The 27919-nt window shown below is 44.5% G+C and overlaps 1 protein-coding gene across 3 annotated transcripts in view; it reads left to right on the top strand.

Annotated features, from left to right (window-relative positions):
- LOC121855251 overlaps window positions 1-27919 on the top strand; it is a 52641-nt gene that overhangs the window by 12766 nt on the left and 11956 nt on the right. Inside the window, exons 5-10 of one of the 3 annotated variants that reach the window (XR_006086752.1) lie at window positions 190-248; window positions 600-672; window positions 892-926; window positions 1213-1845; window positions 2008-2919; window positions 3024-7080. Coding sequence is in view for 2 of the 3 variants with exons in the window: in XM_042350136.1 (XP_042206070.1) it covers window positions 190-248; window positions 600-672; window positions 892-926; window positions 1213-1845; window positions 2008-2218 (1011 nt within the window). In the remaining variant the exon portion in view is untranslated. Of the gene's footprint in view, window positions 1-189; window positions 249-599; window positions 673-891; window positions 927-1212; window positions 1846-2007; window positions 7081-27919 lie in introns of those variants that run through there. The other 2 variants (XM_042350136.1, XM_042350137.1) reach the window with 2 other exon arrangements.

Here is a 27919-nt window from a genome sequence, read left to right as displayed (position 1 = left end):
GTCTACATGTTCCATTAAAACAAGACACGACTCACTGTTTACATTATATGGTACGGGCGGCACATACACACACCCACCCACCCACCCACCCACCCTCCCTATTAAACAAAGCCTAAATACCATGACTACTGAATCACCATAAGTACAGTACATTACAACAGCAATTTAACCTCTCACTCTCCCTTCCAGCGGCGCGTCAAGGATGGTCATGGTCGAAGTAGTTACTGCCCATTGGATCTCTTCTCTGGGTCAGTCTAAACCTTTAATTATGTATAGTTATTCTCTATCACTGGTACTTAATTTAACTCATGCTAATTATAAGTTTATAGTCATTACTTATGGTTAATTATGACAGCTTACGGGTTAATTATGGTTGTTTATGGGTTAATTGTGGCAGCTTAGGGGTTAATTATGGCAGCTTTTGGGTTAATTATGGTAGTTTATGGGTTAATTGTGTTAGTTTATTGGTTAATTATGGTAGTTTATGGGTTAATTTTTGAAGCTTATGGGTTACGGGTGGCAGCTTTGGTTAATTATGGCAACTTAGGTGAATTATGGCATCTTAGCAGCCCACTAACTCATGTATTGTTCCGCCACAGAGAGCCGGAGAGGATGAGACGGGCTGTGAACGGCCTCATACTGTCACCCCAGAACAACTTCAAGGTGTTTCTGGTGTGTCATCTGTCTCTTATTATTGTTGTAGTGCTTTTATTACTTATTATTATTGGAACTATGATTGTTTTAATGTTTGAAAATACAAATAAATAATAGATTGTAGTAGGCATTGTCTCCGTTCACTGGGGTTATATTTCATACTGATAACCTAACCTAACCTCCTGTTGTGGCCATCATGTTATATGTTGTTGAGTATAATTCTTCTTTTTTTTTCAGGATGGTGAGCCAATGGACGACTGTAGACCATTCAGGTGAGGAGCTCTTGTTTATGTCCTCAAGACTCAACTGGGAAAAAAAAAGACTTGTTATTAATGGTTATATTATTGTTGTTTATTATGATCGCTTAAAGGAAGGTTATGTCATTCATGTGTTTGTTAGAAAGGTTGACCAGGTCCTGACAGTGATGTAGTGACTCCTGGGGAAAGAAAGTGTTGGGCTGATAGTCGGTCTTTAAGTGATAGAAATGTATTAAAGGATAAATGTTGAATGAAGTTATATTGAGATCTGTTACTTGACCTTTTTTCTTCTTTGTTTCAGTTACCTTCGAGATGTGATCATTGCGGCCCTGAGGTTTGATTTCGCGTCAGGCACCGCAGTCATACCTCAGGGCCCTGGATCGTTGAGCCCCAGGTCACCCCTAGGGAGAATCCTGGCCTTCCAGACCTTGGACCAACTGGGTGTGTTCAGGGCCAGTAGACTGTACCATAGTTATGTGAGACGTTTGGGTGACTCCAGGGCCGCCGACGCCACACTCCAAGACCTAAGGTGCTGGACGGGCGACACACAGTACTGCCGGGCGCCCCGTGACCTCCAGCAGTGTACCAGGTGTAAACAAGATGACCAGCACGATGCACCCCTCCTCCACGCCGCCACCAGGAAGAGGAAACACCACCTCCTGAAAAACGAATCCAGAAAAACGATGAACACTGAATCTCCAATGAAAACAGACAAGCTTGTCAATGTTGTTGCAGCAGGTGACCACAGTGACGGCAGCTTACGGAGTACTGAGGAGCTGCAAGTTAAGAGTGTATCAACTGATGACGATGGAGGCAGTGAGGATGAGGAAGACATGAGTGAGGAGGAGGTGGTGAGGAAGTTACAAGAGTATCTGCTCTCCACCACAGCCAAGGACCTGTCCCTCATGATCCTCCTGAGTGGACCTCACACCAGGTATGTTCTTCTGTTTGTTCTTCAGCGTTACACGTGTTGTTCCCCATTACTTATTCACTTGTTCTATACTGATGTGACACTTGATGTGGTAAAATACAGTTAAGTTCATCACAAAGTTACCATCTTGAGGACAGATTTATCACAATGATTTGCCCTCACCAGTGCCCCTCCACCCAGCACTGGACCCAACACCTCACCCTTCATCATCGAGTTGGAGGCCGGGGTGTGGTTTAAGTGTCAAGTGACGGGGGTGGACCTTGTCGCTAAACCCTCGAGTAAGATCGTCAAGCACGAGCGGGACTACAAGCGGTTGAGGGATGTTTTAGTGGAGCTGAGGAGTCGAGGCGAGGAGCCGATGTGTTGTGAGGTATAACGTTGCCTTACTCCTTAACAGCGTCCCTAAACTTCCCTCGACCGTCAACATCTTCCAAATTTATACAGAACATCATTGTGCCTGAGTTGAATAATATTTTTTAAGTATTTATTAATCATCCGAAGTGCTTATCATATCGCTGGGTCTTGGTGCTAAAGAATACATAAATTAAACCTTCGAATTATCGTCATCTTTTACACAACAGGTGGTGAGGAAAGGTGATGTCATGAGTGTTACAAGTTAATGTGTGTCCGTACAGCCGCAGGAACCACACGAGTGTTTTACGGTTTAACGAGAGTGGTGTGAGGCAGCTGGTGTCTGTCAGGTGTACGGTAAGAGAGGTGTGGCAGGTGTGAGTAGTAGGTGTGGCAGGGACAGGGAGGTGTTTTTGTGGGTGTGGTGATGGAGAGGGTGACGTCACTGGTGTGGTAGGTGTCTAGGGATGACGTCACAGGTATGGAGAGGGTGACGTCACAGGTGTGGTGGTTGAGAAGGTGACGTCACAGGTGTGGTGGTTGAGAGGGTGACGTCACATGTGGTGGTTGAGAGGGTGACGTCACATGTGTGGTGATGGAGAGGGTGACGTCACTGGTGTGGTGGTTGAGAGGGTGACGTCACAGGTGTGGTGAGGGTGACGTCACATGTGTGGTGGTTGAGAGGGTGACGTCACATGTGTGGTGATGGAGAGGGTGACGTCACTGGTGTGGTGGTTGAGAGGGTGACGTCACAGGTATGGTGAGGGTGACGTCACTGGTGTGGTGGTTGAGAGGGTGACGTCACATGTGTGGAGAGGGTGACGTCACAGGTGTGGTGATGGGGTATGTGTGATAACCATACCATTGCACCATCTTGAGGTATTGTGATAACAACTGTCTCTAATACTTGAAATATTTGTTCATTTGCATTCTTGTGCCTTATGATTCTCCTACATATTTGTTTTAGTTGCTGGGCGTAAGGACCTCAAGTCTAGTAGGCCCCGGTTCTAATATGCTCGAGTCCTAATGGGCCGCTATCTTAAAAAGACCTCAGCTTCAATAGACACCAGTCCTAATAGATTACAGTTTTAATAAGTGCCAGTACTAATGGCCTCCAGCTCTAATAGGCCTCAGGTTCTAATTGGCCACATTTGACCAATTACTTTTGTTTGAGTCCAGTGGTTAGTATACTCTTTATGGGCCAATAGTTAGTAGTGGCGTTGGAGCCATTTCACCAGTTCACTTAAAGACTAAATCACCCAGAGTAGAATTGAGAACGGAAGACAATTATGAGTATTCTTATTATCGTAATATTTTTTTTTTCTAATTTACGATTCCCGTCACGCGATTTTTAGTTTACATTTACGCTTAAATTACCATAAAAAAACAACATATTTATACGGATTTTAAAGATATATTCCCCCCAAGAGAGAACAATTGAAATACCATACAATAATCCCATGAAACAAAATCGCATCAAATCATCTTTATTTTAATTGTAATCATCCATTTAGGTTAAGTTAGATCATTTTATGTTAGCTTAGGTTAATTTGGGTAAGTTTCTTGGGGATTGTTTTTCTCAGCCGCAACTATTGGGTTCCCGGTGGATGTGAAAATTGCTATAGTGATCAGCCGCAAATATTGGGTTCCCGATGGATGTGAAAATTGCTATAGTGATCAGCCGCAACTATTGGGTTCCCGATGGATGTGAAAATTGCTATAGTGATCAGCCGCAAATATTGGGTTCCCGATGGATGTGAAAATTGCTATAGTGATCAGCCGCAAATATTGGGTTCCCGATGGATGTGAAAATTGCTATAGTGATCAGCCGCAACTTTTGGGTTCCCGGTGGATGTGAAAATTACTATAGTGACCAGCCGCAACTATTGGGTTCCCGGTGGATGTGAAAATTACTATAGTGACAGACAGGTGTTCGTACTGTCTCTGTTTACATACACTGCCATATGAAGCCAATGATTTTATTTAATAAGAGATACAGGTAATTCTTTATTGTCCTCTGTTAAATGTTGAGTACTTTATTACACCACTGAGTACGTTATTATTGTTCTTATTTTACTATTATTTGTTATTATTTTTACTGTTACTATTGTTTATGTTATTTCTGTGGGTTTTAAGCCTGGTGGTAGTAATAATATATTTTTTTATTATTATTATTATTATTATTATTATTATTATTATTATTATTATTATTATTATTATTATCAATTATAGTAGTAATAATAGCCAGTTGAATTATCGGTGTTATTCCTATTATTATTTTTACCTAGACGTAGAAAACAAGCAAACACCACTAATCCAATTCCACAAATTACCGAATCATATTAATACCGAATTATACTGATACCCTATACTGAATTATACTGATACCGAATTATAGTGATGCCGGGTTATTTTGATACTGTAGAGACACATTGTAAGAGGGGAAGTTCTTAGGCCAGTTTATTATATGTCATCTGTTTTCTTTCCATGGCTGTGATAATGACGGCAGCTTCAAGTGGTGGTGAAGGGGATTAGGACAGAGAAGGAATACCCGTGCATCTTAGCTCCCCCCAAAACCCACCCAACACCCCCAAAATCCCACCCCACCTCCAAAAACCCCACCCCACCTCCAAAAATCCCACCCCACCCCACCAACACACTCCACCCTCATTTAACTTCTTTTTATTATCGAGGATTTTCTCTTACCAATAAAAATAATAAGTAAAATAAAATGATGTATTTACTAAACTTTTTAAATTTGAAATAAGGAAAATAATTGGTGGTTTATGTTGCTGTGTTGAAGAGATGTTTGATATTGAAATTTTTGGCGTCTGATTTGTCAAATTTTATCGTCCTGTAATACAAAACGTTTCTTATTGGTCAGTCTGTGGCTCACCATCGTCTCTTATATCAAGCTTCAGGACCCAGAATCATTGACTTAACCCTTCAGTCCGATGACGACCGCTTGATTATATAATATTCAAAAGGTTGTCATCATACTCAAAAGGTTAAGATTCTTACATTATTTCTTCCCTATACGTTAATGAAATCGAACTGTTCTATGGACTGTAAAATCCCAATGCTATTTTGTCTATTAACGTTTTATCAAAATTAAAAAAATGAAGCTCTCGAATCTGCTGCTAGAGGGAGATGTTTATGATGTTCCCGAGTGACGAGTCAAATGAGCTTCGTAAATGATTATAGGTTTGACTTGGGGAGGGCTTATCAGGATTATAGGTAGCCATTTGACTCGTTATACCGCGTAACTGTGCAACAACGAACCAACTGTGCTATTTCCCACGCAGAGAAATGTGAAACTGCCATATGCTAAACTAGTCAAAGGTTATACCACCACACGCTGTCATTGTGTACAACCGTCCACATTACACAACGAGATGTAATACGTTTGTTTACCTCTCACGTGTCACTTCCTTGTATGTTCATTTTTGTTAGTAATTAAGGGTAAACATAATGTAGTAGCAGAGACACAGCCAACTGTTATTATTAGTCCTGGGATCGAGTTGAGCTATGAAGATTGCCATCATCTTAGCGCGGGTATATGTACGTTAATTATTTTGGTCTGTTAGTTATCGTCTACTCAAGGGGTTAAGGAAAGGGTCATTATTGTGTTAGATCAAGAAGATAAGGAGGGATAAGATGGCCCAGAGACATTCCAGAATCAGTGTAATAGTTTGTTCAATATTTTACTCGTCTAAACTGCATAAAAAATACATTTGGGTAAAGAAAAACTAGATCCGAGAAGTGAGACATGTGAGGGAAGACTGGTAAAAAAAAAGAAGAAATCTGAAAGATATTAGAATTCTGATTATTTATTCAGAAATAAAAGGATAGATAAAGGAATATCCACACAGTTCCAGTATATCAATATGGTGCCCCAACCTGTGATGTTCTTGTGGGTTTTGACATTTAGAATTTATTTGGGAACATCAAGAGGTCGTGCCTTAGTCTAGATATGAATGAATGCAAATAGAGTTATAAAACAATAATGAAAATACTTAAGAGTTATTAAAGATAGAGAGGGAGAGGGAGATCCGGTACTGGATAGATCTGGATGAACCTCATGTGACCCATTGTGTTTTGGAGAATGAATTATGTTTTTCGATGTGAGAAGTAATGTAATTGTTGCTTCTTGCCTCCACACCTTGAGGCGGCTCCGTCATTCATTCCATTTCTCTATTGTTTCTTCTTTTCCGACGTCTGTTTATTTTGAAGTTTATAAAGTATATTTGGGAGTGAAAAAGACGCTCAAGTCGCATTTACTCAGAAAACAAATTTAGGGATGACAGGAGGAAGTTTCACCTGCCAGGACGAGAGGCAGTACTGACACACACACACACACACACACACACACACACACACACACACACACACACACACACACACACACACACACCTATTTCGTGGTATTTTTTACCAGAAAGTGAGAATTGTTATTTACAAGACAATAAAATATACTAATATAATATCATATGCAGGATTTAATCAGGATCTCTATTTTAAACCTTCTCGCTTGCAAGATTTAACAATATTCTGCACAAAAGATTTTAATTACAAGATGCATGACTAATAACATCAGTTTTATTGGTCAAATGTTTTTAACTAATGTATAACACTGAGCATCAAGTATTCTGATGTTATAATATATATAGTCGGGAACACTGACTTACGCATGTTGAAGGAGAAACTAAAAGTTTTCTCCCCTTTTATGTAAAATTTGGAAATACTGAAATAATGCAAAAGGGCGTTGCATAATATATATGTAGTGTCTGTTTTTCTATTATGTGTATAAAGTTTAAAGCTTATTACACACCGTGTATTATTTATTTTTACATTAACTGCATCACAGCAATAAAATGATAAGGTGAATGTGCTCAGTTTTTCTCACTCCTTACAGACATATGGTGGCGTGTGTGGCAGTGGTCTAAACTACCCGGTGGCCACAGAACTTGGTTACATTTGATATATTTTCGAAAGGTTTCCATAATAACCCTGAATTGTATGTTTTCCAGGGATGATCTGCCTACACGATAGGTTGTTACCTTGGTGTAGTCTATTAGCCTACGATCATTGTGGGGGGGGGGGGCAGTAATTAACACTCCCAGCCTATGATAGCCTATAGCCCAAGGTGATACGTGACATTATAAGGACTCACTTTTCTGGTCATTATCACCAAGTTTATTCTATTAGTATTTATTATGACTAGTTATGCTGCATAGATTTATTCCAAATAAACTTAGATGTAAATTTATATGTCGGGGTGATATTAAAACGTCGTAAAGCATTACTGTATATACAATCTTTCCCTTTGTCATTCACTACATACACACACACCTTACACACACACTATACACACAGGCACGTTCAATTCATCCTTGACATACATACACACACACACACACACGTCTTGACCAACTCGTCAATCAGCACACAATAGACATGTCCAGCAAATTCTCTATCAAACCTTTCACCACATCTAACGTTCATTACACTTCCTGCCCGTTTATCGTGTGTTGCTTATAGTCATTTATTTTTCCTTTTCCCATTCATAACATAACCTAACCAGACCTAACCAGACCTAACCATCATATGCAATCTGTTGTTTAATATATGTGGTCAGTACAGAGTTTAAATAGGCTGTGAACAAGTTATACCACGGTTAATACATACATACATACATACATACATACATACATTACCCAAATCTAATGTAGACGTTGATTGCTCTGTATAAATAACTAAATATCGGTAAAGGTGTAATTTATGGCTACAGACCTAGTAGTGATTTTTTTCCCCTTGTGATTCTCGCAATAACGTTCATTTTATTGAGTTGAATCAGTGACATTGGCGGGAGGGGAGAGGAGCGGGCCTGGACCTTCCTCTCTTCAGGGGAATTTATTTAAACCTTGACTCACCTTTTAACCTCATTGCATCCTGATTCATCTGCCCACCTACCCACCACCTCTCCACCCCATCTCCCCACACCTCCTCCGCCCCATCACCTGCCCGCCCCACCTACCCACCACCTCTCCACCCCATCTCCCCACACCTCCTCCGCCCCACGTTGTTAGTGTAAGCAAAACAAAGACTAAACTCTCACCCAAAGTCAATATTTCTCAAACAAGACCAAGATGAGATGACATGGTGGTAAATATAACTCGTATCTTAAATAATAATAATAATAATAATAATAATAATTAGGCGTATTTTTCTGACACATTGCCACAAAGGATGTTATGAGACCTTGACAACAGTTGTACACACACACACACATAATTATATGAGTGAAGGAGGAAAATTGCAAATGTCAGGGTGACCGGAGGGGGGGGGGGGTGAGGATGTTCTCTCTCTCTCTCTCTCTCTCTCTCTCTCTCTCTCTCTCTCTCTCTCTCTCTCTCTCTCTCTCTCTCTCCTATGAGTAAGGTGTGATTTATTCCGTGGTTTATACAGGGTGGTCGAAAAGTCTGGGACCTGCAATAATTAACAATGTAAGTGGTTAGGTTAAGGTAGGTTAGGTTAAGGTAGGTAAGGTTAGGTTAGGTTAGGTTAAGGTAGGTTAGGTTAAGGTAGGTTAGGTTAGGTTAGGTTAGTCCAATGTTATGACCTCTCCCCCAAGACTCTCAAGTTTGTGTGTCCTTCCCTCACCCCCCTCCACTCCCACTCCCTCCCTCCACACTCAGATTTACGTTCATCCATGAGTGTGTTGTGATGGAGTGGGGTATCTAACCTTCTCTACTGATGATCTTGATCCTCCCTTGTGCTATGTTCTACTACGGCGTCAGGAGCAGGGGCAGGGGCAGGGGCAGGGGCAGGGCAGGAGCAGGTCAGGGCAGGGGCAGGGTCAGGGGGCAGGGCAGGAGCAGGTCAGGGTCAGGGGGCAGGAGCAGGGGCAGGGCAGGGGCAGGGGCAGGAGCAGGTCAGGGGCAGGGGGGGGTCAGGGCAGGGGCAGGGTCAGGGGCCATTATGACACAACTGGAGGTCATGGTGGGGGGGGGCCTTGGCGCTCTATCTACCGGATGTTCTTATTTTTTCCTGCCTCTGTGTTTGCTGTTAGTGTTCCTGTTTTTATTATAGTATTGATGATTTTTGTTGTTGTTGTGATGATGGTTAAGCATATTACTTTTGGTGAGGCAAAATTCGGAATGCAACTGAGCAATCTAAATATTTCAAGAAATTTGGGGGTGAAATTTATCGCCTTATTACTGATGTTTAACAATCTCTGTCGTTAAAAATAATATAGAATTGTGTAGAAAATTTATACGTGTTTTGGGTCGAGATATTAATTAGGGCAAGGAGTTGGTTTTTTTTTTACGGGGATTAGCCCACTCGGGCACAGGTCTCAGTGTGTGCACCAAACACTCCTGTAACGGTAATAGAAGGTATTCCTGCTATAACTAATTGTTGTAGTTATACCCACGGACGATTGTTGTGTGGTCACCAAACCTGTGTGTCATCTTCCGCGTCACAGGAGGAAGGTGCGTGGCGGCCATCACGTATGGGCTGGTTGTAGTCTAATATCAATATGAGTTTGGAACACAACTGCACATAGCCTGGCACTGTTGCTACTCTACTCTCAGGTGCCCCAGTTATTGACCTCACTTTACGTACAGGTATTAAATTATCTCAGTATTTTAGTTCATTGTTGGTCAGTGAAAATTGTTTATGTAATAGTTATATATAATAAAAAATAGTTTGTTTCTCCGTACAGTGTTCGTGTGGCTGAAAGTCTAGAGGTGTTTTACTATGTAAGATTACAAAAACAAGCTGGCCTGTGATTGGTAGTTTAATGTGCAGCTTGGGAGATCCTGACTGTTATTGGCTGAAAACGTAAAATCCCATGTTGTTTTTCGTTCATGAAGTTCGCTGATTGGTTCTTTCCCTATACTATTGGACCAACTGTCTTGAGTAACACTGAACTGAGTGACTGACTGGGAGAACCAATAAACAGAAGGGAGGTATTTAATTGAACAGGTTGACTGGATAAAACAAGGCAGCAGTATTCCTGTGAGCTGACTGGGTTAAGACTGGTAGCCTTCCCGGGACAGGTGGGCGAGTGACTTTCTCCTTTGACACATCACCACCAGTATGAAGTGTCAAAGGGAAAGTTATTGAACTATTGGCTGGGTTCAGATTTGACTAGATACCATTTTTTCAGAACCTGTGTATGTGTGTGTGTGTGTGTGTGTGTGTGTGTGTGTGTGTGTGTGTGTGTGTGTGTGTGTGTGTGTGTGTGTGTGTGTGTACATGCTGACTCTTCAACCACCATGTATACTCATATACTATACCACGTCATCTACTATACATACACAACATTATCTGGTATACATACATGATAAAAATATCACATATAGACGTATTCTTTTACTACATATGATATAAAGTCATGTATTTAGGTTAGGTTATTGGTGGACATGAACGGGATGTGGATGATAGATGTGTGATTTGTGGTTTAGAATGGAGGAAAAAAACGATGTGTGTGAGATGAAGGAGACAATGATGGATAAATGTGGGGCGGAGAAGGAGGAAAAGTACACCCGAGCGTGAATTGTAGTCTCCCCCTCTCCCCTAACCTCTCCCTCCCCCTCTCCCCTAACCTCACCCCACCCCACTTTCTCCCCTTCCTCTCCTCTCTCTTCCTCCACTCCTACCCCTCTTCCTGTCTCCCCTTACCTTGCCCCCTCTCTCACCTGCCCCCTCATTTTCCTGCCTCCTTCCTCCACCCTCCCTTCCTCTCCTCCCCCTCTCTTCTCCTTCTACATCCCCCCACACACACACACACACTGTTTCCTGGGCCATAATTCATCATATTGACAACAACATGCCATGGTAACTCGAAGAACCTGTTTAGTCGTAATATTAATTTAATACTCGACCTTCAGGCTGCTGGTCAGTGTCGTTGCGTTGTTGTTGTGGTAGTGTGGTGTTGTGGTGCTGTGGTATTATGATGTTGTTGTGGTGTTGTGGTGCTGTGGTATTATGATGTTGTTGTGGTGTTGTGGTATTATGATGTTATGGTGTTGTGTTGTTGTTTTTGTTGTTGTAGTGTTGTTGCGCCATTCGCTTGGGAGTTACTTTTTATTGCTGTTATTTTTGTTAAGTCATCCCATATAATGAAGTCATACGGCATCATTATCCTCAACACTACGGACACGTGTGGGGGTGTGGGTGGGAAGAAGGGGTGTGGATGGGTAGAGGGGGTGTGGGTGGGTAGAGGGGGTGGGGTGGGTGAGGGGTGTAAGTGGGTAGAGGGGGTGTGGGTGGGTAGAGGGGGTGTGGGTGGGTTGGAGGTGGGGGGTAAGGGATGTGTGGGGTGTTTGTGGGAGTCGGGGTAGGGGGTGTGTGGCAAATCAGGTGAAATAAGCTGTGGGGGCTAATCAGGTGAAATAAGCTGTGGGGGCTAATTATCAGGTGAAATAAGCTGTGGGGGCTAATTATCAGGTGAAATATGCTGTGGGGGCTAATTATCAGGTGATCTAATTGGTCTTATGGTGACTCCTGTACCGTATTCAGTGATTCACAGGATTCATATTGCACCCACACCTGTAACCTGTTTCTGGGGTTTTCTTTGTTTCGTCTGGATTCATTTGGATTCGCCAGGATGCTTCACTGGCCTCGAAAACCCTTGTCTCAGTGGTGCCGACTCCCTGCAGCCACACCACTGTCATCCTGCTTCCCTCTCCCCCCTTCCTTCTCCCTCTCTCAATCCCCCTTTCCTCTCCTACCCACTTTCTCCTCTTCCTCAATCCTCCCTTCCTCTCCTCCACTACCTGTCACTGCCCACTACTTTCCCCCACTGACCCTCACACTTTCCATTAACCTCGTTAGCAATTTATCCTCTGTTTTGTATCGTATATAATCGTCTCTCAATTATAGATATTTTCCCTCAGTTATGTTCTATAATGCCGAGTTTAATTTTTTATTTTTTTTTATGTTTTTACTGATTTAATACTAATTTTTACCGAGACTCGAGTGATTAACCAAAAATGATAAAGATGATGAACTTTCACTTTTAGAATTCAATGTTTTGGATCATTCGTGTGTGGAGGAAAACACGGGATGGTGGGTCGTTTGTGACCTTTCACGAAGTGCCAGCTCAACGAATGCTTCCTCATTTAATATTTGTTTCTAGGTCATATACGTGATTTCTTCGTGATTGTTTCTGATGATGAGAAGTTGTTATTCATTATAATTCTTACCCAAATGACTTTTCTTATTTCCTCTCTCCGACAAAAACCTCCATTCTATTCCCTCCCCCATCCCTTCTCCCCTCTCTCCCTCACTTCCCTCTCCCCCACCTCCTGGTCTCCCTCTCCACCTCTCCCCCATCCCCTCCCCCATCCCCTCCTCCCTCTCCCCCTCAGTCGATGAATATACAAATCCTAATCTCTCTTACTCACATGACCCTCAATAATTGGGTCCACGGCCATACACCAAGAGTCTGTACATGCCTAATACCTGCCAAATATCTGCCTAATACCTGCCACCGCCCACACCATCTCCAACACCTGCCAACAAACCGCCACACCAACACCCGCCTACACCTGCCTAATACCTGCCAAACACCAACACCAACACCCGCCCAACCGCCTAACACCCCCAACCTGCCCACACCAATACCCCACGCCCACCAACACCTGCCTAATACCTAACACCCGCCTAATACCTACACCTGCCTAACACCTAACACTCCGCCTAATACCTGCCAAATACCTGCCTAATACCTGCCAAATACCTGCCTAATACCTAATACCTGCCTAATACCTAATACCTGCCAAATACCTGCCAAATACCTGCCTAATACCTGCTAAATACCTGCCTAATACCTAACACCTGCCCGATAACCATTGCCTGCCAACAGAAATTAACAGAGAACCAACCGAACACATTAACACTGACTGACGTGAAGCAGCAACTCCAACTTGGCTTATAAACTGGTATACTGTAGAGGCTAAGAGGGCGAGTGTGGTGAACGTAGAGTGTGTTATATAAAGGTGAGTTATCATAGTCTACACCCTCCATGACCCCTCCTGGAACTCTCTGACCCAATATGGACCGGACTCTGTAAAGGTCTTACTTCAGGGTAACCATTGAACTCAAGGGGTTAAATCATCGTACTCAGGGGTTAAATCATCGTACTCAGGGGTTAAATCATCGTACTCGAGGGGTTAAGTGATCGTACTCAAAAGGATAAGTCCTCGTACTCAAGGGGTTAAATCATCGTACTCGAGGGGTTAAATCATCGTATTCAAGGGGTTAAGGGATCGTACTCAAAGGGGCAAGTCCTCGTACTCAGCTGGTTAAAGAGGTAATTTCAATGGTACGCTTGCTGTTTTTCTCGTCATAAGTTCGCACATCTCTAAGGGATTTTACTCTGTGATAAAATTTACGAGGATATTTTCAAGATTTAAACGTCGTAGCTGTTTCCTGAATGTGTTTTGTGAGGTGATAGCGTTTTGTAAGGTGGGCGTGGGGTGGATGGGAAGCAGTTTGCCACAGGTAATGAGAGAGTTCTTTATGTTTATTTCCGGCAAAGTGATTAGAAGTGACTTTTATATATATGATGATTACGCTACATAAGGAGAGAAAAATATGACTCAATGACGGTAACGATGTGTAATGATAGGTGTACCAGGTGTTGAAGTGACGAAATCTTGTTATTGAAATATAATTGTAGGGAAGAAACTCGGGTTTGTGGTTATAAATTCCATCCTTAGACGAATTAAGTTTATTTTAGGATTTTTGTTTTTTCTCCCCTCGTATTTTCTTCTTCTTTATAACAGTAGGAATTAAGACTTGATAAGACCTCCTGTTGCTTGTGTTGTTTTGTTGACATATTGAAGACTAGTTGGTGAAGATCAACAACAAGTCGTGGGAACTAAATGACACTTTTTTGGCACAATTTTCATCAGATTATTTACACCACATACAATATTTTGTTTACCCGGTAGTGAGTGTAGTGTTTGGGGGAATACATTTAAGGAATATATTTAATAGTTTCTAATGGAGATAATGATAGGTGGAGGAATGTGTACACGAGATGACCGTATAGGGTTTAACATGGACCAGTACACACCCAGGGAATATTATGTATATTTTCGACACACAGACTTGATATTCATTTATCCTCAGTTACTGTGTGTGTGGTAATAATTAGCAGGGTAATCACAGAACGACTAAAATTATTCCTGAACTAGCAGCCCGTTAGATGAGGCTTTGTAATGGTTTACGGTTAGTTTTGATGACGAGGCGGAAGGAGGAAAAAAATCGAGACAATGGAATCGGTGAGAAGGAAAACCCCATTGATGAACTTTTAGGAAATGGACCTGTGTGTGTCTCTATTCTTTAAGGGTTTATAAACTGTGACTAGTACCGCACTTTTTACTACTACTACTACTACTACTACTACTACTACTACTACTACTACTACTACTACTACTACTACTACTACTACTACTGTGTTAGGTTTTCGCTACCATCCACAGAAAGTATATAGCCTGTCCTCTCTCTCACACAACTCCCCTCCCTCTGCCTCTCCCCCTCCCCTTACGACTTCCAAGTGGTAAGGGGAGGGGGGATGGGAGGGGAGGGGGAGGTGCAACAGCTGGGTAATGACGTAGCGTTAGCCTGAGGACGTTACCTAATGAACCAGTAGTAGGAAAGATCTGGTTAAACCTCGTGGACCCAAAGATATCCGCATGGTGAATCTATACTCGAGAAAGCATACACCCTGATTGGCTCAATAGCATCAATGTGGGAGGTATATTATGACGTGTAAGCTCCTGATTGGTTCATTAATAGCCCCCTGAATTAGGAAGTTTCTGGAGTCTCACTCTGACAGTATGGCGTGTATGGTAATCGTTCAATGTTGTTATTCGATGTTTTGATCTATTTATTTACATAATAAGAGGATTATATCGAGATGACCTGAAGATTCAACCCTCCAGATTATTTCACTTGAAGATTAAACACCCTTAACCTAACCTAACCTAACCTAACCTAACCTAACCTCCCTTTAGTATGAATAGTTTGTTTTTAATCTTCAAGTTTGTGAGATTTCGGACTCAGTGCTAGAGAGTATAATTATCAAGTTCTCAGAAGGTTCGTACGCTGAATACCACCTGTCTGTCCCAGCAGGTGTTGTAATAACGCACCTGTTGTTACACTTGGGTTATAACACACACAAATATCATTAACTAGACACGTGAATTTTTCTCTTCAATAACCAATTCTAAGTGAATGTATCTGCTGTATAATTAAAGGGAAAAATATATTTTAGTTTTTAATTTTTTTTTTACCTGAAGTTAACCAATTAGCTTTAGATTGGGTTAAGTTATGTTAGATTAGGTTAGTTTAGGTTAGCGTTATGTTTGGATAGGTTAGGTTAAGTTAAATAAGGTTAGATGAAGTTAGGATAGCATTAGGTTTTGTTAATGTAAGTTAATGTTAAGTTAACATTAGGTTAGGTCATGTTTTGTCAAGTTAATGTTAGGTTAGGTTAGGGTGGTTAATCTTCAGGTGATCCATCTTGATAACACACTTGGTGTGCGTGACAACCCACCCTCCTCCCACCAGCTGCACAGTGTCCCCTAATAGGCTGCACGCCGGCCCTGGCTCGCACTGCGCAGTTCTTTGCGGCCCTGGCTCGCACTGCGCAGTTCTTTGCGGCCCTGGCTCGCACTGCGCAGTTCTTTGCGGCCCTGGCTCGCACTGCGCAGTTCTTTGCGGCCCTGGCTCGCACTGCGCAGTTCTTTGCGGCCCTGGCTCGCACTGCGCAGTTCTTTGCGGCCCTGGCTCGCACTGCGCAGTTCTTTGCGGCCCTGGCTCGCACTGCGCAGTTCTTTGCGGCCCTGGCTCGCACTGCGCAGCTCTTAGTTCTCGCTACATAGGTTCTTGTTGAAAGAGCATAGTCTTTTTTTTTGGGGGGGGGGGACGCGGATTGTACTTGCAGGTACTGTAGATTGCGCAGCTGTTTGTTCATGATAGATGACCAGTGAAGCTGTGCGTATTAGGGCTCCTTGTACACTCTGCGCAGTTTCTTGTTTTCCCTCTACTGATAAAAAGTTAACTGCGCATGTATACATTATATAAATATATATATATATATATATATATATATATATATTCCTTGTTTCACTCTGCGCAGATTGTTAGACTGCGCATGCCCCTGTTCACTTACGGTAGTTACTCTTGCTGGCATTGCGCATCTCCTAGTCCTCTCCTTCATTGGAGGGGAGGGGGGGGTCCTTATGCGCAGTTTATATTCCACTCTGTGCAGTAGAGTTGCTAAAAAATATGCAGTCTTTGGCCCACTGCGCAGTTAGGTATGTTACATTGCGCAGTTCATATGTTGCGTTACAGACACGCGATGGCTGCAGGAGTCCTCATCACCACACCTCTGCGCGCCTCCCCTGCCTGCCTCACACACGGCTGCGCGCTGTGCCACTTTACATCACTTGTTGTAGATCTTGTGTAATAGTGTAATGGGTGACCAGTGTGCATACAATAGTCCCTTGGTATGATAAATACACAAAAAGATAGATATTTATTCAGCAAAATCATTATGCATGTTTATAATTGGTTCAGCATGTATAAGACAATGCAAATGAGCATAACCTAACCTAACCTAACATGTCCGTAACACGACCTAACTTGACCAAAGACGTGTGTGTATGTGGGAAGGTGTGTGTGTGTGTGTGTATGTGGGAAGGTGTGTGTGTGTGTGTGTGTATGTGGGAAGGTTTGTGTGTGTGTGTGTATGTGGGAAGGTGTGTGTGTGTGTATGTGGGAAGGTGTGTGTGTATGTGTGTGGGAAGGTGTGTGTATGTGGGAAGGTTTGTGTGTGTGTGTGGGAAGGTGTGTGTGTGTGTGCGTGCGTTTTAATCCGTGTTTAGGGTGGAGATGACGTCAGAGACCAATTGCATTATACACTCTCTCCACCCTCGACCATAAACAAACCAGAGACCCACGCCCTCTTACTCCTACCCTAACCTAACCTGACCTAACCTAACTTACCTAACCTAACCTAACCTAACCTAACCTAACCTAACCTACCCTACCCTACCCTAACCTAACCTACCCTAACCTAACCTAACCTACCCTAACCTAACCTAACCTACTCTAACCTAACCTAACCTAACCTAACCTGACCGAGCGAGAGGTTAAGTTCTTCCGGATATCACTGGCAAGAGTCCGGAAAAAGCTTGCCACGTTATCATAATTAGAGACAGGTGATGACTAGCGTATACGAGTATGGCTATTGTAGGCGTATATTAAGAGAGCTATCGTAATCTCATCTAGCAGGTTAGGTTAGGTTAATATTAGCGTGGTTAAAATTAGAGATAAAATATCCTGATCCTTGAGGGAGGGGGTGGTAATCTTCAGGTGATGCCAGGTTAATTGTGTCATGTTCCCTGACGGTACCACGTGTTTGGTTGAGTGAGTCAGGTATTTTATGGACCTTTATTACTCACAGCTGAGGCGTGAGGGTATAGGAAAACAAACACACACACACACACACACACGCACACTCCACACGCACACACACACACACACACCCACACGCACACCCACACGCACACACACACACACACACACACACACACACCCGCCACACACACACACACACACACACACACACACACACACACCACACACACACACACACACACCCTCATGACTTGTTTCTCCCAAATTAACTTTACCTAAATAACTTCTGATGGATGTTGCTATCGTTTGCAATTGTTTATTTTTTGTTTGTTTTGTTATTTGTTTCTTCTCTTGTGCTTGCATGAGTGATCCTCTCTCCCTCCTCCCTCCTCCCTTCCCCCTCCCTCTCTCCCTCTCCTTCCCCTCCCTTCCTCCCCCTCCCAAACAACAAGAAAAAACAAAAGCTCTCATTAAATTGATGTAACGTAGCCAGAGTGTTTAATAGAACCAAGGCTCTTTTTATGATGATGATGATGACGATGATGATGATGATGATGGTGAAGATGATGATGGTGAAGGTGATGGTGAAGATGATGGTGATGATGATGATGATGATGACGACGATGATGATGATGATGGTGATGCTGGTGATGATGATGGTGATGGTGATGATGATGGTGATGTGGTGATGATGATGGTGATGGTGGGATGGTGAAGATGATGATGATGATGATGGTGAAGATGATGATGATGATGGTGAAGATGATGATGATGTGATGATGATGATGACGATGATGATGATGATGATGGTGAAGATGATGATGGTGAAGGTGATGGTGAAGATGATGATGATGATGATGGTGAAGATGATGATGATGATGATGATGATGATGGTGATGATGATGATGATGGTGAAGATGATGATGACGATGATGATCCAGTAATAATTAGTTCTCATTGAGTTACTAATGAACACCGCGCCATGCATGTTTGATTATTTAGCTGGACACATGGACGGACTCTCCCCCCCCCCTCTCTCCCTTCTCCCTTCTCTCCTCTCTCTTCTCCTCTCCTCCTCTCTTTCTACCCTTTCCCCACCCTACCTACTCACCCTCCTCCCTCCCCTCACCCCAGACTACCCACACCTCCTCCCACCCCCACACCCACACCGCCCACCCACTTAATGCCCTCTTTAGTTATTTTTGGCTGTGTTAGTTCCACCTTTCTCTCGACTGCTGTTGTATACTGTGTTCTCCTTGATATGTTCACTAATATTCGTCTTCTTCGTCTTATTCTTATTCTTCTTATTAAGTTATGTGATAATTATATATTGTTGTCGTTTCTTCTTGTTTTTTCTTTGTTTCGTCCTTTCCTTTCCCTTTGTTCTCTCAGTTTTTCTTCGTTTTATACATATATATTTCTCTCTTTCCTCACCTCCTCTTGTCAATTTACTAACCAATAATTTTCCTTTTTTTTTTATTCCGATTCAAGTTCATATCCGCCATTGCTTCACCATTTCCCTCTTTATCTCTCTCTCTCTCTCTCTCTCACACACACACACACACACACACACACACACACACACACACACACACGCAGAAGTCAAGGTAAAAAGTGGTATTGCGGCAGCCGGACGGAGAGACATATTATGCTATGTTTGAGATCTGGTATTCAAAAGGGCCGCCCTTGCATCAGCTGCGTCAAACATGAATAGCGAACAAGCGTTTAGATCCGGGTTGAGAGAAGGTGATTGTGTTTATTAATTTTTTATCTTTTTTATGTCTCAGATAATTGGTTTATTTATTTTTCTATTAGTTTTATAGTTTTGTTAATTATTTTGTGTTTTTTTTTATTGTTTATTTGTATATAAAGTGGATTGGGATTGTTGGTGGCGTGGATCCGTGTTGCATAAGAGAGATAAACAAAGACATGGTAAACAATTAATTTATATGGTTTTGTGTTTTTGTTTGTCTAAAGTGACATTTGTTTTGCCTTTTTATAGATCCGGGTTGCTATCTCTCGTGCTCTGAGTCTAATATCGTAATCTTATTTTTTCATTACTTAATCATCAGGTGAAATAAACTTGGAGGGGGGGGGGGCCTAAAGTTCAGGTAATCTCTTACTTTACCTGAAAACAAAAGATCAATTATACCCTCAAGGAACATATGAGTTTACTTAGCTACTCTTATATCTCACAGGTATCTTACAGGATAATATTGGAAACGGAGATAATTAAGCGTAGGTACGGTAATATTGAACGCAGGTGAGGATACCGTAACCGTACACTGAATAATCTAGACGTCTTTGGAATCAGTTATTCTTGAGGACGTGGAAGTATCGACAGGTGAGTTGAATTAGCCAATTCACCTGTCGTCCTCCATTCGGGAAGGACAGATGATATACAGGTATTATACAGGTGGTGTAGGTGGTGTGGTACTGTATGTCGAGAAACACCTGACAGTAACTAGTTTATGAGGAGGGTTAATGACATGGGGGTCATTCGAATAACATTGGTGTGAATAGTATAAAATAATATTAAGTGGCAGTATAGGTGTGTGGTAAAAGGGGGAGGGGGTGACTCTCTGGATGATTGGAGGAAGTAGTAGGTCTTCACACAGTCATCCAGATCACATCTAAGCAGGAACACATCCAGAACACTAAAACCCTGCTAGACGTGGCCAGCCGCCTCCTCGCGTATAAAGTGGCATGGGCAGGCAAGGGGGGTGGCAGGCAGGCAGGGTGGCAGTGGCATGGCAGGTAGGCAGGTAGTCTCCTTGGACCCAATATAGGACCATCAGCGAAGACAAGATTCTGGAAGGATTTGCCCTGACTGGGAGGGAAGAAGCGTTGGAGAGTGAGCTACACCTCTCAGGAGACACTTAACTCTGACCTCACAGTACCACCACAGTACCACCACAGTACCACCACACAGTACCACTACAGACTAATACCACACAGTACCACCACACCACCACAGACTAACAATTACAGTACCACCCACAGTACCACACCATGCACCACCACAGTACCATCACAGACTACCACCACAGTACCACCACAGAGACTACCACCACAGACTACCACCACAGTACCAAATTACACAGCACCAATTACAGTACCACCACAGACTACCACCACAGTACCACCACAGTACCATCACAGACTACCACCACAGTACCACCACAGACTACCACAGACTACCACCACAGTACCACCACAGTACCACCACCGACTACCACCACCGACTACCACAGTATATACCAAGATGGAACACAGTCCTTGATGGCCGAGCGAAAGTTTATGAGAAAGAATTATGACGCCTTTAACCACGGGGTAGTGAAGGGGATTACCAGCACATGAGGAATATAAATTTGAATAAATGTGGTGGATGTGAAAGAGGAAATCAGACACAGATGAATGGTGGTAAACATGTATAAATATCCTGAGACAATAATAGAGGAATGTGTAGACCGGAAGTGAACGAAGAGAAGAAGTGAGACCAGATGGATGTTGAACCACAAACTCCGGAGAACAATTAAGAGAACATAATAACTGGTAGAAACAGCCAAAAATAATAATAATAATAATAATAAAATAATGTGCGTTTTAAGTGGTGTACAATTCGAGAAGAAATTCGTTCAAAGTATAATGTGAAATATGAAGTCTTTTTAAGCATATATAAACAAGTAATGTGAATACGAAAGCTAACTTAACCTAACCAATCAAACGCTAACCTAACCTACACAAAACTTATCGAGAACAAAGGACGATTTCTGCTTACGTCACTGGCCCTCTCCCCTCTCCCTTCCCACCCTCCCTCCCCTACCCTTCTTTCCCCACCCCTCCCCCTCCCCTCTTCTACCCTCCTCTCTCCCTCCGTCATGGTAGATAAATAGAAAGAAAAACTAATAAAAACATAAGTGGCAGAAACTCCAGGAAAATGTATTCGGCAATATGACTAATAAAGACTCCTTGAAGAATAAAAACTCCTTGAAGAATAAAGACTCCTTGACTAATAAAGACTACTTGAAGAATAAAGACTCCTTGAATAATAAAGACTCCTTGAAGAATAAAGACTCCTTGAATAATAAAGACTCCTTGAAGAATAAAGACTCCTTGAATAATAAAGACTCCTAAAGAATAAAGACTCCTCTTGACTAATAAAGACTCTTGAAGAATAAAGACTCTTTGGACTCACAAAGACTCTGAAGAATAAAGACTCTCCAGCCGTTGTGCCAGCACCCTGTCAGCCGTTACAAACAGCACCTAGCCACCTCGTCAGCACCCCATGACTGGCCAAACACCCACAGCACCCCAGCCAAAATAAAATGTTAAAGACCTTTAATAATAAATTACAACAAGACCTTTGAAATGAAATAAAGACTCTTTGGAAGAATAAAGAGACTCCTTTGAATAATAGACCTTGAAGAATAAAGACTCGAATAATAAAGACTCCTTTGAAGAATAAAGACCTCTTGACAAAGACTCCTAAAGAATAAAGACCTCTTTGAATAATAAAGACCTCCTTGAAGAATAAAGACCTTGAAGAATAAAGACTCCTTGAAGAATAAAGACTCCTTGACTAATAAAGACTCCTTGAAGAATAAAGACTCCTTGAATAATAAAGACTCCTTGAAGAATAAAGACTCCTTGAATAATAAAGACTCCTTGAAGAATAAAGACTCCTTGAATAATAAAGACTCCTTCACTAATAAAGACTCCTACTACTGTGTAACTGCGAGACTTATTATTAAAGTGTTAGACAAAGGCATAAAAATGATATAATGAGACTAATTGTTGTTATTCTTACTTACCAACTATTAAGCAGGGAGGGTGGAGTGTGCGAGTTACACTGGTCGAAAAGCAGCGAGAGGAGTGTGTAAGGTGTATGTGGTATGTGGTGACCCTTCTGCCACGCTTCTGTGGAATACATCCTGTCCCCTTCCTTCTTTCCCACTCTCCCTCTCTCCTCCTTCCACCCACCCTCCTCCTCTGCTTCCCTCCTCTCCCACCCCCCCCTCCATTCTCTCTCTCCCTCCTCGTACAAGTTTTCCTATTGTCACGTGACGAAGGGGAACCTACTCAACCGAGTCATTTCTGTCACAAACTGTGCGTATGTTGCAACATTACTATGTGCAGATAGGTAGATAGATAGACAGATAGACAGATAGACAGACAGACAGACAGATAGACAGACAGGCAGACAGATAGACAGACAGACAGACAGATAGACAGACAGATAGACAGATAGACAGACAGACAGACAGATAGACAGACAGGCAGACAGATAGATAGATAGACAGACATGCAGACGTGTTTATATTCAATCAAGGTTGTGTTTTGACAGTTCTGGTATACAATCCTTTAACTCATTATTACCGTAAATAGTTTGTGTTTCGCTTGTGCTTCTAAATTTCACAAGAATATTTACAATTGGTAATTTATTGTACTTGTTTCATTATACTAATTTAATTACATGGTTATTTATTTATTCATATATTTATTTTTCTGTTGTATTTGTTTTATTTTGGGGTAATTTTATTAATTTATTTACAGATTTTTATTATTCTCAGAGTCATGTGTGGAGTTGGTGAACTAACACGCCTGTGTGTGTGTGTGTGTGTGTGTGTGTGTGTGTGTGTGTGTGTGTGTGTGTGTGTGTGTGTGTGTGTGTGTGTGTGTGTGTGTGTGTGTCTGTGTGTGTCTGTGTGTGTGTGTGTGTGTCAGGAAGTGGTATACATGCCTGGGAGACATCTGGGAAATAACCTCCCAAACCCCAGCCAGGGGCCAGCTGTTGTGCTGTGCCAGACAGACCAGGCCAGGCCAGGCCAGGCCAGGCTGCAGGCTGGTGCCAGCTGCAGGCGCCAGGCCAGGCCAGACCAGACCAGGCTGTGCTGGTGCTGTGTACTTGTGCTGTGCTAGGCTGCAGGCTAGATTGTGTTGTGCCAGGCTAGGGGTTAGCATTGTTGATCATTTTCCCGTGACCTGATTAGTTATCCTGCTAACCTCTTTATTATGAACTGGGACAAGAAGACAGAGGACAAATATATAACGACGTCTTTTGTGTTTGTTAAGGTGGTCCTTCGCCTGCCAGTTGAGTGTTGTTTTTATAATTGATAACATCTGCCACCACCACTTGAGGCAATGTTCCCGGCCTGCCAACACCTGTCACACCAGCCATGACAACAACAAGAGCTATTACTGTCACACCAGCCATGACAACAACAAGAGCTATTACTGTCACACCAGCCATGACAACAACAAGAGCTATTACTGTCACACCAGCCATGACAACAACAAGTTATTATTACTGTCACACCAGCTATGACATAACAAATAAGAACTATTACTGTCACAATTGTGCTATGACAAATAAAGAGCTATTACTGTCACACCAGCCATGACAACAACAAGAGCTATTACTGTCACACCAGCCATGACAACAAGAGCTATTACTGTCACACCAGCCATGACAACAACAAGGCTCATGCCACCGCCCGCCATACCAAACAAGGCCGCAACCCTGCCCACCACCAGCCATGACAAATAAATAAGAGTTTACAACTGTCACACCAGCCATGACAACAACAAGAGCTATTACTGTCACACCAGCCATGACAACAAGAGCTATTACTGTCACACCAGCCATGACAACAACAGCTATAACTGTCACCAGCCATGACAACAACAGCTATTACTGTCACACCAGCCATGACAACAAGAGCTATAACTGTCACACCAGGAAGAATAAAAAGTCAATCTCCTCTCTACACTTAAGAGTAATTTCGCAAAGAGGAAAAACAAAACAAAAGGAGGAAAACTTAAATATCTTATCCACGTCATTATCTTTTTCGTTTTTATGCTATCAGTCACATTTGTCCTCTCTCCTATCACTCTATGTCAGGTCTTTATCTCAGGTCTTTCATCCTCTAATCTCCCACTTCCTTTCTCCTCCTCTTCTTTCTCCCCTCCTACTCGCCCCTTTCCTACTCAATGTGTATTTCTCCATCAGGAAAGTCACCAGGTCGTTTAACAATGCAATGTAAACAATCTCTGGGGTTTAGTATTTACTGTGTGTGTGTGTGTGTGCGTGTGTGTGTGTGTGTGTGTGTGTGTGTGAGGTTAGGTTAGGTTAGGTTAAGTACTGTACTGTATGAGGGGCAGGGACGTGTAGCGTGATATAGAGACAGAGACAGGCTGGCGAACAGAGAGAAAAAGAGAGCCGTGTCGTGCATGAGACAAGGGTCACCTCCTGCAGTGTGGGGGCGATGTGAAGGAAGGAGGGTAAGGGAGGAAGAGGCGGGGTTTTTAGCGTCGGATGGGAACAACTCCACACTCTCTCTCTCTCTCTCTCTCTCTCTCTCTCTCTCTCTCTCTCTCTCTCTCTCTCTCTTGTTTTTTGTTGGTGATTGCAACTGTCCTCACCTGTTATGTGTGATTGCAACAAGTCTCTAGCCTCGCGTGTGTGGCGGCATGTGTGTCTAGTGTCTATAGTAATCAGCTGTTGTGTTTTGGCGGGAATCCTGTCCAGTGTTTACAAGAATCAGCTGTGGATGTTGTTTTGGCGGGAATCCTGTCCAGTGTTTACAGGTATCAGCTGTTGTTTGGTTTAGGAGTACTGTAGGTCCACAAGGCTCCCCAGTGTTAAAAGAATCACCCTCCTTTGTCGCCGTATATGCATAGTTCAAGTCAATACAGACCTAAACTATGTAATTGCTGACCAAGATTTTCCTACTTCTAACCGGCCGTGTGTCTGGCTCAGGGGTTACGCAGGGCTGGTTTTTGTAGCTGATGTAACGAACTAACCTTGATATTGAGGTCATTTTATAAGCGTTGGCCCCAGCAAGCATGTAGCTATCAAGAGAGAGAGAGGGGGCTTTTTCTTCATTTTTTCTATCTTAGTCTCTCTTATTCCTTACTTTACTGTGGGTATATTTTTTTTATAGATTCTTCATTTTTTCTTCCATCATTATCTATTTGTCTTGCATCCCTCTTTTCTTCCTTTCTTTGTTATATCCATGACTCATAACTATACAGTATGTTGACTTTGTTAATTGATTCAGACAGTTTGGGCGAGAGGTCGTGGATAATTAACAACATTAAGGTTTTCTGTTTGGTCTATTTCATTATGTTGGTAGACTGACACGAACGGATATCCTGTGATAACGCCTTTAGACGAAATTGTTAGATGGCTTGTGCTATCGTCTCTCTCTCTCTCTCTCTCTCTCTCTCTCTCTCTCTCTCTCTCTCTTTGTCTGTTTTCGTTTATATGATTTTTTCCATTTTTAAAACCTCAGTTATTGAAGTATGGTCTACTTATGTTATTATCAGATAAAATACCTCACACACACCTCCACCCCTCCCGCCCATTCCACCACCCTCCCACCCACTCCACCACCCCTCCCACCCTCCACCACACCTCCCGCCCTCCACCACCCCTCCCCACCTCCACCACCCCTCCCACCACTCCACCACCCCTCCCCGCCCTCCACACCCCTCCCGCCCACTCCACCACCCCTCCGCCCATCCACCACCCCTCCCCACCCCACTCCCACCACCCCTCCCGCCCCACTCACCACCCCTCCCGCCCACTCCACCACCCTCCACCCTCCACCACCCCTCCCACCCTCCACCCTCCCGCCCCTCCACCCTCCCGCCCTCCCACCACCCCTCACCCACTCCCACCCCTCCCACCCCTCCACCACCCCTCCGCCCACTCCACCACCTCCCTTCCTTCACCACCTCCACCCTCCACCACCCTCCTCTCCCCACCCTCCCACCACCCCTCCCACCCTCCACCACCCCTCCCACCCTCCTCCACCCTCCCACCACCCTCCCACCCCTCCTACCCCTCCCTCCACCACCCCTCCCCACCCCTCCCACCACCCTCCTCCACTCCACCACCCCTCCCACCCACTCTCCCCTCCGCCCACTCCCCACCCTCCCATTCACCCACCCTCCCCACCCCACACCTCCCACCACTCCCACCCCTCCTCACCCTCCACCCTCTCCCACCACCCTCCGCCCCTCCACCACCTCCCACCCACTCCACCACCCTCCGCCCTCCACCCTCCACCTCCTCCACCACCCTCCCGCCCTCCACCACCCCTCCCTTACCCACCCACCCCTACCACCCCTCCCACCACTCCACCACCCCTCCACCCTCCCCCCCCTCCCGCCACTCCACCACCCCTCCCACCCTCCTACCCCTCCCGCCCACTCCACCACCTCCCACCCTCCACCACCCCTCCCGCCCCTCCACCACCCCTCCCACCCTCCCACCACCCTCCACCCTCCCACCACCTCCGCCCACTCCACCACCCCTCCCCACCCTCCACCACCCCTCCCACCCTCCACCACCCTCCCTTCCCTCCACCACCCTCCACCCACTCCACCACCCTCCCTCCACCACCCTCCCGCCCACTCCACCACCCTCCACCCTCCACCCCTCCCTCTCCCCTCCACCCATCACCACCCTCCGCCCACTCCACCCCTCCCTCACCCCTCCCTCCTCCACCTCCACCACCCTCTCCACCCTCTATCCCTCCCACCCTCCACCACCCCCTCCGCCCACTCCACCCCTCCCACCCACTCCCACCACTCCTCCGCCCACTCCACCACCCTCCCACCCACTTCACCACCCTCACCCTCCCCACCCTCCCCACCTCCCACCCTCCCCCACCTCCCATCCACCACCCCTCCCACCCTCCCACCACCCTCCGCCCTCCACCACCCTCCCACCCACTCCACCCTCCCCTTATCTACCCACCACCCACCCCTCAGCCCTCCACCACCCCTCCACCACCCCTCACCTCCACCCACCTCCACCCTCCACCACCTCCCACCCCTCCACCACCTCCCCCACTTCACCCTCCTCCCACCCCTCCACCACCCCTCCCTCCTCTACCCTCCACCCTCCACCCTCCTCCCTCCCACTCCACCCACCCCTACCCCACCTCCCTACCCCCTCCCACCCCCCACCCCTCCCACCCTCCACCCACTCCCCACCCTCCTACCCCTCCCACCTCCACCACCCCTCCTGCCCTCCCTCCACCCTCCCACCCACCCTCCCACCCTCCCACCACCCTCCCACCCACCCTCCTCCCCCTCCACCTCCCTCCTCACCCACCCTCCCACCCTCCCTCCTCCCTCCTCCACCTCCCACCCTCCCACCCACCCATCACCACCCTCCCACCCCTCACCACCCTCCCACCCTCCACCCTCCTCCTGCACACCCACCCCTCCCGCCCTCCACCCCTCCCTACCCACCACCCCTCCCGCC

Source organism: Homarus americanus, unplaced genomic scaffold (assembly GCF_018991925.1).
Source record: "Homarus americanus isolate GMGI-L3 unplaced genomic scaffold, GMGI_Hamer_2.0 scaffold24430, whole genome shotgun sequence".
Classification (NCBI taxonomy): Eukaryota; Metazoa; Arthropoda; class Malacostraca; order Decapoda; family Nephropidae; genus Homarus; species Homarus americanus.
This window is presented reverse-complemented; position numbering and strand designations above follow the sequence as displayed.